The 13563-nt window shown below is 49.5% G+C and overlaps 4 protein-coding genes across 4 annotated transcripts; 1 reads left to right on the top strand and 3 right to left on the bottom strand.

The window, feature by feature from the left end:
- Window positions 1-604: 604 nt before the first annotated feature.
- METBIDRAFT_139837 (nucleoporin) lies at window positions 605-1962 on the bottom strand. Its single transcript, XM_018854464.1, has one exon. It carries the CDS (start codon window positions 1564-1566, stop codon window positions 772-774), a length of 795 nt encoding a protein of 264 aa, XP_018712408.1. The 5' UTR covers window positions 1567-1962; the 3' UTR covers window positions 605-771.
- A 732-nt stretch (window positions 1963-2694) lies between these two features.
- Window positions 2695-4766, bottom strand: CDC3 (septin). The gene is made up of 2 exons (XM_018855736.1): window positions 4735-4766; window positions 2695-4565 (listed from the first exon to the last, which is right to left on the bottom strand). Exon 2 carries the CDS (start codon window positions 4438-4440, stop codon window positions 3187-3189), a length of 1254 nt encoding a protein of 417 aa, XP_018712407.1. The 5' UTR covers window positions 4441-4565; window positions 4735-4766; the 3' UTR covers window positions 2695-3186.
- Window positions 4767-6182: 1416 nt separating this feature from the next.
- METBIDRAFT_77451 (uncharacterized protein) lies at window positions 6183-6710 on the bottom strand (the record flags this gene model as incomplete). The annotated part of the gene is made up of 1 exon (XM_018858704.1): window positions 6183-6710. The coding sequence occupies one exon, from the start codon at window positions 6708-6710 to the stop codon at window positions 6183-6185; it is 528 nt and encodes a 175-aa protein (XP_018712406.1).
- Window positions 6711-8710: 2000 nt separating this feature from the next.
- METBIDRAFT_67006 (proteasome regulatory particle lid subunit) lies at window positions 8711-9666 on the top strand. Its single transcript, XM_018858362.1, has 2 exons — window positions 8711-9177; window positions 9262-9666. The coding sequence occupies exons 1-2, from the start codon at window positions 8753-8755 to the stop codon at window positions 9614-9616; spliced, it is 780 nt and encodes a 259-aa protein (XP_018712405.1). The 5' UTR covers window positions 8711-8752; the 3' UTR covers window positions 9617-9666.
- The last annotated feature ends 3897 nt before the right edge of the window (window positions 9667-13563 follow it).

Genomic DNA, 13563 nt, shown 5'->3' with positions numbered 1-13563 from the left:
TATACCTTTGTTTCAATTCTTCAGATAAATAAAAAATATATACATATATATACTTTTATTTTTAGATCCCCCCGCGACGCGGAGGGAATCAGCGAGGCCATTCGTGTCTCAATTGCAAAGATCAAAATGTATCACGTAGCATTTCACTTCTGAGTAGAAACCGGCTGATGCTCCCCAAATGATTGGTTCTTGGTTCTTGTGCTTGTGTCCATTGATTCATCCGACTCAGAGCGAAAAACTCTTGTGATGGTGTAAATATTCTGCAAGCTTGAAATATAGAGGACATGAGGATCTGGTATGCTTCGTCTGCCAGTGCCCGAGGCTTTCCAGGCATAGCCAACTACGTGAAATACGTGAAAGAGACTTGTCTCGCATCGGCTCGGTTCTTCTATTTGAAAACAAGACCCGTTCAGGAAACGCAGTGAAACACAAAGCATCAGAGCCCAAGCGTAGAGTCAAAGCATGAAGCCAGAGCATCAGAGCCAAAGCATTCAAAATCTCAAAGCATCAAAAACCCCAGAGCATCAAATACCCCAGAGCATCAAAGGCCCCAAAGCATCAAAGACCCCAAAGCATCAAAAACCCCAGAGCATCAAAAACACCCAAGCATCAAAAACCCCAAAGCATTCCCCCGAACGGCTGCGCTGAAAAGCATAGAAAACATCTAGAGCCTCCACAGTTCCATACGGCCACGTGGTCCGGAAACCGCTTGCAGCACACAGCCAAGCAGAGAAGAAAACCGGCGCCCGTGCGGCGGCCGCTCCGCCAGCCTCAAATGGACTTCTCCTTCGTGTGGTCGTTGACTAGCAGAAACGCGCCGGCCTGGTGGAAGGCGCCCTTCACGCTGACCCATGCGCTTCTGGCTGCAGGCACGCCGGACTTGTTGACCCAGCCCTCCACACCCACCTCCACGGACTTGAACGCGTTCCTCGTGAACGCAGACTTCTCGAATCTCAACTTGATGAACACCACATAGGCCGCGAGGGGCAAGAGCGAGTTGGGCCTCAACGTTAGCACGCGCACAAGCATCCAGCCCACGGTGTACACCTCCAACAAGGAGGCAAAAGCAATGGAGCTGTGGTTGTTGGTCGACACAAAGCTGCCCACCTGCACGCTCAAGGGGTGGGAGTCGGAAATGTCGAAGGCCGGGAACAAAAAGGACCTCGCGTACGACAACACGTGGAAGGTCGAGAACAACAAGAACGTGGACAACGTCAACAACACATAGGGGCTGCGCACAAAAAGCACCGCCGCCAAAAACAAGTAGTGGACGTTGTCGTCCCGGAGCAACAGGCGCGGGTGGACGCCCAGCTTCTTCGCCAGCTGGTAGATCAACACGCCGAAGCTCTCGACGGCGCCCAAAAACGCCGCTTTGTACCACAACTTGTATGCGCCGGGCAACACGCGGACGTACGTCAAAAGATAGAACGCGCCGCTGAGCACCGTCACGGCATGGCCCGCAAACCAGGCAAATTGCAAAGTTTTCACCTGCTCGGCAAGCGGCAACACGCCTGTGGCGCTGGCGCTGTCGGGGGCGCCGCTGCCGGCGGTTTTGGGGGCAGTCATGGTGGGTGTCTGCTTGAAAATTGTAGGTGTATAGAAACGGTCTACTGCGACAGGCGCCTGGTCGAAAGAGGCTGTGGGCACTCGAATGACGGCTTCAAAAAGCAGGTAGTCTGGGACGCGGCCGATTGGTTGGACGGCTTTTGGATCCGCGGCTTGGAGAAAGAGGCGGCGGCTGAAAGTGGGCTGTAGAAGAGGGGCTCCAGAAGCAGACTGGGCTATAAAGAATGGAGCTGGCGCGGCGCGGGTTTGGTTTTTGGGCGGCCTTGCTCAGGGCCAGGGCCGGGAGGCAAGAATAGGGCCGCGACATCTTGGGGCCGCGATATCTTGGGGCCGCGAAATCTTGGGGCCGGCCCGCCCCCAGTTTCTCCCCGGGGTCTTTTTTTTTTTTTTATGGCATGGATATTTTGGGGCGGCTCTGGATAATACGGTGCTTGGGGTGTTGGCAGGAGGGGGAGAGCATCGGAGGGCTTTTCCAGCTTCGGTCCAAAAAATCAGTTTCGGTAATTATCTGGTAGATCCTGCCAGTAGAGATATGCTTGTCTCAGAGATTAGGCCATGCAGATTGGCCCATGTTGTCTCAGAGATAAGCCTGTATTGTCTCAGAGATGAGCCCATATTTTCTCAGACACTGGCCCATGTTATCTCAGAGTTTGGCCCATGTTGTCTCAGAGATTAGCCGTGTTGTCTCAAAAATTAGCCCATCTTGTCTCAGAGATTAGCCCATCTTGTCTCGGATATTAGCCCATGCTTGGCCACGCATGAGCAATCCATCCAAGCTGCGAATGGCTCATTTCAGCACTTCTCTATTATTTGATAGTACCTGCCCTTTGGCGTGCGCCTGCAATTGCAGAGCTGATGGTCACAAGCAAACTTTATTCTGAAACACTGGGGCCCGCGGACTGGCCCCTTGTCCTTCCTGGAGCCGCAAGTCCCCCGATTTGGCCTTCGTCCTTTTCGCGAGCTTTTTCGCAATTTCCCAGGCCTTGCTGAGCCTGGAATACATGCAATTGGATTGCTGCCTCGTATTTTGCACCAATGTCCTCGATGTCTGTCTAGCCCACCACTGCATGGTGCAAGAATACCCTGCCATATTCGACCACGCTTTATATCTTTGACAATCAAAATGGACACTGTTTGTGAATCGCGATACATGGTCATTTTCTACATGGTAGGGCTCCCTCTTTTCGTATAACTGAGCCTTCCTGTTGCACCTGATATCTTCATTCTCGCCTCTAAAGTTTCCACAGAAAACATATTCTGGGCACCTGCTCCAGTGCTTCTCGTGCCAGTCACTTAAAGACTTGGTTGCAGTCCGGTAAAAACACAAGAATATGTTTTGCAATTCATTCAGGTAAATAATCAATAGAAACGAGCGCCCTCGGTTTTTGTGGCACCATCGACTCGGCTCCTACGGGCCAAATTACCCCACGTCAAGGCTGCTTCTAGTCCTCACTCTTGTAGGCAGGGAGACCAGCCAAACCAGTGCCAACCGCACCCTGTTCTACTGCTTCTCCTCGAAGCCCTCGTATTCAAGCTCAAGATGGTTTTCTCGTGCCTCTAATTCTAGCTTACACCACTTCCATAGCAAAGTTCCGGCAGTTCTACACTGCGTGGGCGTGACTAGCGCAAAAAGCCCTTTCTCGACTTTTGTGCCGCGGGAGCGGGCGCGTGCTCGACGGGCAACGCCTTCTGCTTCTCCAACTGGGCCTTCTTGTCCTCCAACAACTTGATCTGCTTGGCCAACTTCTCCTTCATCTCTTTGTGTCTGGCAAACAAATCGGCCTCCGATCTCTGTAGCTTCTTTTCTTTCTCGCTCACCTTTTGCTGGAACACCGCCTTCATCTCGGCCTCCATCTTGGCCAACTTGGCTTCGTGCAAAGCTCTCTCTTCTTCCTGCTTGGTCAACGGGTCAAACTCCTTGAACACAGAGTTGTCTTGCTCGATTCCCATCTTCTCCAACTTCTCGGATCTGTACTTCTCATACAAAGTATCCGATGTGGTTTCGCGCAACTCTTCCAAGTTATTGCGCACCAACAATTGCCTCAAGCGCACAAAGTCGTTGTGGTTCTCATTGTCGACCTCGATGATACCCCACGGGTACGCGCGGCCCCTGACACTTCTGCCATCGGCAGTCTGCACATCGGTGGTAGACCCAATCACAGCAAAGGGGAATGACGCGATCAACGCACGTGAGTTTCCCGTGATATCTTCGTCATCGTTCTCATACACCTGAGGCGTAAAAATCTTGATTTTTTGGTAGTTGATGTCAGCCAACACTCTGGCCTTGAAGGTGGCGATTTCGTCGTCAATGAGCGTGTCGGACTTGGCGATGATTGGAATCAAGTTCACCTTTTCGTGAACCAGCTTCATGAGTTGGATGTCCAACGACTTCAACGAGTGGCCTGTAGGCTCGATGAAATACAACAATGCGTGAATTCTGTTGTCTGTGATTGCCGAGCGGTTGATTCTGCTTTCGGCCTCCAAGTAGTGGTCGAATCTTGTGTTGATCTCGTCGACAATGGGCTTCCAGGAGTCCGTGTTGTTGACGTGCTCGCCGAATCCAGGCGCGGTGATGATGTTCAACTTCAACTTCACACCGTCCTCCTCTATTTCCGAGGTCGTGTTCTCGATTCGCAATGTGGGCTCGTCCCCCTCGTTGTCTACTGATTTGGCGTCGTCGACTCTGGAAGACAACACCTCACGGTTAAACAACGTGTTGATCAACGTTGCTTTTCCCATACCGCTCTCGCCAATCACCATACAGTTGAACGTGAAGCCTCTTCTGACCGACTTGCGGTGCCACTGCTTTGGCAAGTTGGCAAAACCAACGAAGCCGTTGACTTTGCGCCTGATGATCTTGAGTTCCTGATCCATGGTGCGCGGGTAAATGCGTATTCTCTTTGTGGTGATATGTGATGATCCCTGGAATTCGGAAATATGCCTGACTGTTGGTCTTTTTTTTCTGCTTTCTACTTTTTTCCCAGTGTGTGCACTCGATGCTGGAGGCGATGTTAGTATTTGGTCTGGCGGTTCGAAGAAAGTGGTCTTTTTCGTAGTCAGACGGCGGCGCCGAATCTGCGTGAGCTCTAGACAGATTTGACAAACAAAAAGGGTAAATACATTGCGATGTTATTGTTTCTCGACGAGCTGCGATATTTTTGAACGTACTGTTTGCACTGGAGAGGTTGTAGAAATGAAATGTAGGGTGTCTAGAGAATTCCGATTTGTGTCAACACAAAATTCATAATCCGCGGCGCTGTGTCAGGAGTCACGTGCTCCACGTCACGTGAGCACTTTGCCTCGGGTGCGTGTGCCAGGCGAGGCACTATCAACAGATATGGATGGTTAGTAGGACCAAGATTTATTTCCGGGACATGCAGCTGTAAATCCAGAAGCGGGGGACGCCCCGGATTTGTATTTTGCTCTTTTTTTTTTTGGGGTACTCTACTATGTGCGCAAGTTCAAGGGGACCACGAGCATTATAGTGATACGCGTTCGAGGCAGGTATCTGGAGAACCAGCTAGAAGCCCTGACATGTCCGCCACACTAGAGGTGCACTTTAATTTCCGAAGAATGGCAAGATCAAGGCTCGTAATACACGAGAAGTTAGAACCAAGTCCTGCCCAAAATCGTAGTAAGATACTAATAGAAGCATCAGACATTGTGCTCGACGTGCTCGATATAGACATGGTACCTAAATGTAACGAATAAAGCACTACTCATACAAAGAGGCAAGGTACCAGATGAAGCAGATTTTGAGCAGACATGCAAGTGGATCTGGCGAAACACTCTTGAAGCTATTTCACTTAGTTTAGTAACCATGGTGTGAGCTTAATAGACCAGTTTGCCACTATGACTCGCTCAATGGACTGATCAGATAATCCAAGCGTGCTTGATAAACTGTGGCCGGTGTCAGACATATAACAGTACCATCAAAAATAACCAGTGAAGGGGGGCTGACGACTCGGTGGCCTCACGCTTTATGCGTAGTTCTTGCTTACTGTAGAGGTTCTTACTGGTTTTTTTTCCTACACTGCAGTTTCTTGCCTGGTTCTTTCTTGCCGAGAATTTTCATTCTTGTTGTAGAATGTCTTTCCTGTATTTTTCTTGCCGAGAAATGTTTTCCTTGTCGTGGAACTTCTTCCTACTTTCTTCCCTGTAGTTTTCTTGTGTATAGCAGAATCTTGCACTGTAATATCTTCCTGTAGCTCTCTTCACAACAGAACCATACACAGTAATATCTTCCCTGTAGTTTTCTTCGCGGTTTAATCCTACAATGTAATATCATCCCTATAGTTTCTTCCCTACAGTAGAATCATATACGGTATATCTTCCCTGTAGTTTCTTCACAGAAGAATCCTACAATGTATTATCTTCCTGTAGTTCTTTCCTCACAGTAAAACCCCACACTGGAATATTGTCCCTGTAGTTCTCTTCACAGTAGAATCCTACACTGCAATATCGTCCTGTAATTTCTTCCCCACAGTAAAATCCTACACTGTTATTTCCTGCAGTTCTCCGTCTTATTCCCTGTAGAACCCGGGTTTGCCGGGGAATTTCTTCCCCAGAGTCCGGCTTCCTACATGGCAGTGTCTTCGAATCGTCCGAACCTGCACCTATTGCGCCAGGCTCTTGAGCTGGTCCAACAAAAACTCCAACCCAAGCCGGGCAAACAGCTCCATGTTGGCCGAACGGTCGCCCAGGCCAGTCTCGTGCCGAATGGAAATATCGCCGCATGGCCCGCTGAGCCCCAAGAACACGGTGCCAACCTGCCCGTGGTCGCCGTGCCCCGCCAAATGCAAGTCTGTGGTGGGCCCTGCGTACCCCGTTTCAGAAAGCACGTAGGTGGAGCCGAGCTCGTATTTGGTGGTGCGGGCTAGTTTGAGGGCCACCTGCTCCAGCGGGCCCACGTACGAGTGGATCTCGTCGTCCGTCCAGCCGGAAAGCTTGAGTCTCTGTTTGACCAGATATACCAACTTGCCGCCGATGTAGAAGTTGGACGCGCCGTTGACACTGACGATGTAGGCCAGCAAGAGGCCGCCGCAGGCCGCTTCGGAAACCGCGAGTGTCTGGCCACGGTCTCGGAGAATGGTGGCGATTTCTTCCACAAGAAGCTTGATGGAGGCTGGTGGGAACGCAGACATGTATATCGGGGTGCAACTTGGAATGTGGACAGAAGCCGGGCTTGGGTTTTTGGGGGAGCTGGAAGTGGGGCACAGCTAGAGGCGGGGAAAATTGTGCAAGACTGGTAAAATTGTGCAAGACCGGGAAAAATAGTGCAAGACCGGGAAAAATTGTGCAAGATCGGGAAAAATTGTGCAAGACCGGAGGAAACTAATACTAGTGGCGGGGAGATATGGAATGGTGCGAGGCGGTCTGGAGATGTAGGTCTGGCGCGGTGCACGGCTTCTTGTGGCAACGCCGAGAGGTATCAATTCAATGGAACCTGGGGCCTCTACAGATTCTAGGCCTGTGAGAACTTCCGGGCCTTTTATGCAATTTCGGTCCTGTGCGAGCTACAGGGCCTTTGTGTTTGCTTATAACAGCCCCGTGTTGTGCCTATTTTCTGAGGAGGTGTTGCGTATGACAAACCCTGTTTCTGTAGAACAGAGGGCCTGGAGTGCGATGGGAAGCCAGGCCCGGAGACGCGCGGCTCCAAGCGGGGGCTGTCCACGGCTCGCCAATACGAAATGAACGGCAGGAGAAAAGTGCACACAGATGCTAGATTTTACTTTTTTTTTTCTTTTTTTTTCTTTGCTTTTTTTAATTGATGGCTGCCGGGGCTTTGTGTGCCTCGAGAGGGCATTTCTCTGTATTTTGGTGAAGAAACCTGGTGGCTGGTGCCAAATCTCGTGGCCCTGGTGCTCACCAATGCGGCTGGCGCAGGCCCTGTAGGGCCACTGTATTGGGCAGGCCCTGGTGCGCCTGGACTGTTGCCCGCGCCGGTCAGACCTATCTTGAAGAAGCTGAGAATGGAATGGCAAACATGGGAGAGCTGGATCCAGCCCCCAGAAAATACAGTACATCAGGAGACGACCAATGGGGCAACAGTCATTACATAGCACTACAGCAATATGCACTATATTATTGCATCACCATTTTACCACACTACTGTATTACTACATTACTATTGTACTACACTATTATATTACTACACTCTTATGTTACTGCATCACTATATTACTACATCGCTATATCTCTGCATCACCATTTTACTACACTACTATATCACTACATCACTATATTACTACACTACTGTATTACTGCACTACTATATTACTACACTATTTTATTACCTTAGCACTACATCACTAAATCACCATATTACTACATCACTACATCACCATATTACTACATCACGAAATCACTAGATTGCAACTGCGCATTATCATTACTACATCACTACTACATCATTATTTCATCACAACTATATCATTGCTGTAACACGACTACCTCATCACTATTTGTCACTGTAATGCATCGCTTATCACTGCACAAAGCATCACTGTACTATCACAGCACCATGAAACCACTACATCACTACAGCACTATTACTACATTATGGCTATATCACTATATATTACTGCAATCTGTTTTCACGATATCGACATCTATGTCCTCATTCTGTAACTTATTTCATAACTGCGTCACCCCATAAAACTGGTGTATAATCAATATATTCCTACATCACTGTATCATCATTATATTACCACCACATGATGTCACCATACCATCACTTTAATAATACCATAACATCACTACAACCCTAGTCTTTTATCACCACAAGAATAACCCAAAACTACCATAACATCACCCATCACTAAACTATCGCTGTAATATCATCACCATCTCACCACGCATCTATATTCTCGCTGTACAGCATTATCATCACCGTTCTACAATCACTACATTCCCTCACTGTAACCTATTTGAATGTGTAACCTATTTGAATGTACTATCACTATAGAAACACTACACCATCACCTTAATACAACCACAATACTGACATATGACCACTACATCACATCCATACTAGCATATGACCTCTCCATGCATTGCCACCGCAGCCCGGCCGCGGTCACGTGACCCCGCGCGCCCCCAAGCGAACCCACAACTCCAACCCAATTACCCTGTCCTATATCACTTTCTCCCCGCCCATCTTCAACCTTCCCCCCGCCAACCCCTCATGACCAAAACCATCAGATTCAACGCCGGCAAGGTGCAGTACGACGACGAAACCAAGCGCTGCACGCCCTTGCCGCACAGGGGCGTGGTCACCATCGCGCCCTCGGACGAAGACGAGGGGTTCTTTGATTTTTGCTGGGCGCCAAAGGCCGACAGCGGCTTGGAGAAAGACGAGCTTTTGCTCATTCCGGGCGACATGACCTTCCGCCGCGTGCAGTCGTGCAAGACGGGGCGCGTGGTGGCCTTGACATTTCTCAGCTCGGGCGACAAGTCCTTGTACTGGCTCCAGGACGTGGGCGACGACGAGCAGCTAGACCGCTGGACACAAAAAGACGAGGCGTTGGTGTCGGCCGTGCAGGCGCTCATCACCCCAGCCGACGACGGCGACGACGAAGCCGCCGCGGACGCCGCCGCCGTGAAAGAAGAGTGAGTATCCGACTTCCAGGGGGGCCTGGTCCCCTCCGTTCCGTTCCGTTTTCCCTGGCCCTCCATATTAACGCATCCCGCAAGACCCGTGCCGCCGCGGTCCACGGCAGCCGACTTCTTCCCTGTGCTGCTGCTTTCCGACGTGCTTTCCGACGAGCTCGTGCTGAAACACTTGCGGTCCATGCTGCCCGACGAGCTCCGGGCCCGCTACGGGGACATGCTCCCGGACGCCGTGGAGCCCTCTGCCGAGCAGATCATGGCCGTCGTGCGCAGCGAGTTTTTCCGCAACTCCAGCGCCGAGTTGAGCATGAACATGACCGAGAACAACATTGGCCTGATCCTCGCCACCAGCTTCGGCTACGAGTACAGCGGCGAGGGCATCGATGCTTTTTTGAAGGGGCTCCGAGACTCTGCCAAGAAAAGCCGCGAGGACTCGTAGACCCGCCGCCGCTGCTCTGTGTATAGAATAATGTCCATGGATACTGCCGTCTAGAAGTGTAGCTGCAATGGGGCCTCCCGTTTTTTGTCTTCCACAATTGAGTCTGAGCCATACATTGGGGTTTTTGGCTTTTTGAGATTGGCCTTTTTTTGTTGGCCTTTTGATATTGACCCTTTAGTTTTTGGCTGGTATACTTGTAGTCGACCGCGACTGCTTGTGGAGATTGCCTGTGCCTCGATGTGATAGCTCTACATTCCAAATAATAGAGAAAAAATACAAAGGGCGTATGCTATCTAAGCCCCGGATGAAACGTTTGGCGGAATTTTGCTGGATGTTGTGGTTCTGGATTTTTGGCACCTATTTCAGCGCTTCCGCAATGGGAAATTAGTGCCTAATAAATTAGAAGACCAGAAATAGAGAGCAGGGACCGTGGCTTCACTATTGCAACTCTCGTTTTGGAAATTACTCCAGGGCCACACGTCCGACTCGAATGACTTATCATGTCAAGAAATCAACAAAGGATTAACGGCAAAAATGCAGACTGGGCCTTTGACCATGAAGCGCATAAAGACTCGGCATGGTGCCGCACCAGTGGTGCCATGCTCAAACAAACTTTCTTGGTTCTTGAAAAGCCATAGTCCTTTTTCCGAGTCCAGTTGAGGCCTAGAATGGTTTTTGGTTTGATAATTTAAATTTGGCTAAACGAGGAAGAGGTCATTCATGGCAATGACCTCATCCTCATGTTCCGTGGCGCTCCGTCAAATAACTGGCATTGATGAAATCAGTCCGTCACATAAACCCGGCAACACCCGTCCTTGGTAAATATAGTAGCACTTAATGGAGCATAAAAGGATCGGATGTCTTCATAATGATACATATGGGGTCGTTCGCGTCTATCTGGTGACATACCTCCTATTTCGAAGCTGAAATTGAGAGCATAGCTCATTGATTCTCGATGACCCATGTGCATGCACGTCAGTCACATCTCAAATACCACGACACCATCAAACGCACACTTCACTAAGGTTTCGGGTTTGGGAATGAGCCTGATATCGTGGACAATGGGGGCTTTCTTTCCTCCAATTCCCGCTCGTTGCCTCGTGGTCTCTGAAGGCATGCAAATATACCTCACCAGACTTTTCAGGAAAGCCTGCGTGGACTTACGAGTCAAAGAGATGTACCGAGAAAGAACTTACTATCTAATGAGCGACTAGGACATTTGCAATTATGACGGGATGTTGCCGGCGGTAGCATCAGTGTATGTATTTGTCTCACTGGAAGCACATGTTATCCGTGACACTCGACTAGTTGAAACTCGCATATTCAGTATTGTGAAGCTATACTAAGTCGGAAAAGTACATACTGGAAGCTTCAGCTCCGTGCAAGATATAATCGTAGCGCTCCTGCGTTTGTCTTATTTCTTGCCCAAATCGAAGCTTCACTGCGATACATTCGTGATATTAAACTACTACAAACGCAGTTCTTTTTTTGGTCAAACTTTTTGGAAGTGGGGTGGGCAGTTATGCAGAGATCTCACTGATTTATCCTGATGCTGATGCCAAGGAGTGGTGAACGAGCATCTCGGCTTCCAAAGCTTCATTGTCAGCATTCCTGTGTGTGTTTAATCGGAAGCAGAGGAGGGCCATGAAGAAAACAGACGAGATTCCGTGAAACTCACTTCTCTTTCATGTGAACTAGTCAAGAAAGGCAAAAGAATATAATGAGAATCTTCGCTCGTTGCAGTAAATATGTCTGGTGCTCAAATGCATGAATGGTCATACGTTGATTAAACATGAGCATACAAGCATAAGAGGTGATATCCGGCAGTTGTTTTCGATGGAACAAGCTCATGAGTCCTGGAAGTGGAAAGAGCACCTTGCGAGCAATTGTACTTATCCTGGAACATTCCATACCAGCTTCTCTTCTTTTAAATCGATAGATGAACCTCTTTATTATACGCTTGAGTTAATCGCTTGACCAGCTGGTGCATTAAAATCACTACTTAGATTGGTCCCCGATTTTCTTCTACCGGCCAGCGACTATGTCTGCATGAGTATCAAGCAGTGTTATTTTCCAGCTTCAGAAACCATTCTCAGTGACGAGGGTTTGTAACAACGTGGTGAAGGGCTGTCTTTTGATGTCGCAGGAGTGTTCCAGGCCTCTTGCACCCATCGAAATATAGGTGGGTGTGACAATTGCAGAGTCCACGAGGAGTGTGGGTTGTTTGGACTATGTTATAATACTTTAGAAAATTCACATCGTCTCGGTAAGAATGTTCTTGGAAGAGGCCGGGGGCATTCTCTACGTGCAAAGCCGAGTCGAGCACTATGTGTCCCCACTTCACAGAGGCACCAAGCAGATAGATTAAACCAATAATGCTGGAGACAGACAAACTGAAAAAGCGAAATATCAGGGGAAAACAGCATAGTGACTATAAAAGTTAAAGACTGCCAGAGTTTATAGAGACTGTGAGAGTTAGAGACTGTGAGAGTTGGAGGCTATGAGAGTTAGAGACTGTGAGAATCAAAGACTGTGCTTAACTGTAAGAGCTTAAGCGACTGTTGGAGGTCTTGACTGTTAGAGTCTGAAGAGGCTCCTCCCAAGAAGCCTTGCCATGTACATGGCTGCTGCCCGTCGGTTCAATACCCAGGAAGCAATACAGAGCACGGCCATTGAACCATACAGGCGAGCGGACGTTTGAAAGAAACGCAGTATCTCCATTTCGGAATCGACATCAACGACGAGCCTAATTCGGATCCTGACAGTACCGGCAATGTCTTGTCTTTCGCCTCGATCGACTGAGATTCCTGGCGCACCACTATTTTCACTTCGCCCTAAAAAAAAGATTAGCCGTAATAAAAGAACAGAAGCAAGAATTCTCGACAGAAACTAAAATAAAATAAAATTGGACAAGCAGACCGCCAGACAAAAAACAAGACAAAACAAGAAAAAAAAAACAAGACAAAAAACAAGACAAAAAACAAGACAAAAAACAAGACAAAAGACAAAAGACAAACGACAAAATACAAAAGACAAAAACAAAAACAAAAACAAAAACAAGAACAAAAAACAAAAAACAAAAGACAAAAGACAAAAACAAAAACAAGAACAAAAAACAAAAAACAAAGAACAAAAAACAAAAAACAAAAAACAAAAGACAAAAGACAAAAAACCAAACAAACAAAAGAAAATAAAAAGACAGAAAACCAAAACGCACCCGAACAGCCGGGCGGAGGCCGAGTGCCAACACCTTTTGGAAGCCCCTGGGCCAATGGTTGGGGTGCCAGGCCCGCCGCACACAGGGCCTTTTTTCGTCTGTTAGGCCCTAGCACATGGCGCGCGCCTCCGGCCCCAGGATTCTGGCGCAAGACTCGTTTCCTCTTCCAGAGCCCGCCGGCAGGTGCAAAAAAGACCCCCCCAAACCCGAGCTTTCCCCGCCGTTTGCGCCCCTTAGAACACACCCTGTCTCCACGGCCGCACCCCCAGTGTCCCCGTGCCCGCTCCTGCTTTCCCCGGGCTTTTTTCTGGATTCTGCCAGCCCCGTGCCGCCCGCTTCCCGCGCCGATATTGAGCGCTGCCTTGCCCTATTCATGAGCACCACAAACCCGGTCCACAAGCCGCCGGAAGACGCCGGCCCCGCGGGGATCCACCCCTTCATGTCGGGCGGCTCTTTTTGCGGCGAAAACGGCACAAAAACAGCCCCCATTCTGCAGCCGCCGAGACCGCCGCCCGGCAGCACGCCCAGCGGGGCGCAAAGCCTGTGCCGGCTTGAAACGGTCCCTAGACAGCTCGAAACGGTCCCTAGACAGCCCGAAACGGTCCCTAGACAGCCCGAAACGGTCCCTAGACAGCCCGAAACGGCCCCGAAACTGCCCCAAACGGCCCCGAAACTGCTCGGCCGCTTCCGCCCAGCAGCGCCCTGGAACCATCCCCCCGTCTCCGCCAGC

Source organism: Metschnikowia bicuspidata (assembly GCF_001664035.1).
Source record: "Metschnikowia bicuspidata var. bicuspidata NRRL YB-4993 chromosome Unknown METBIscaffold_2, whole genome shotgun sequence".
Taxonomy (NCBI): Eukaryota; Fungi; Ascomycota; class Pichiomycetes; order Serinales; family Metschnikowiaceae; genus Metschnikowia; species Metschnikowia bicuspidata.
The sequence above is the reverse complement of the archived record's forward strand: the minus strand, read 5'-3'. Positions and strand labels throughout refer to the sequence as shown.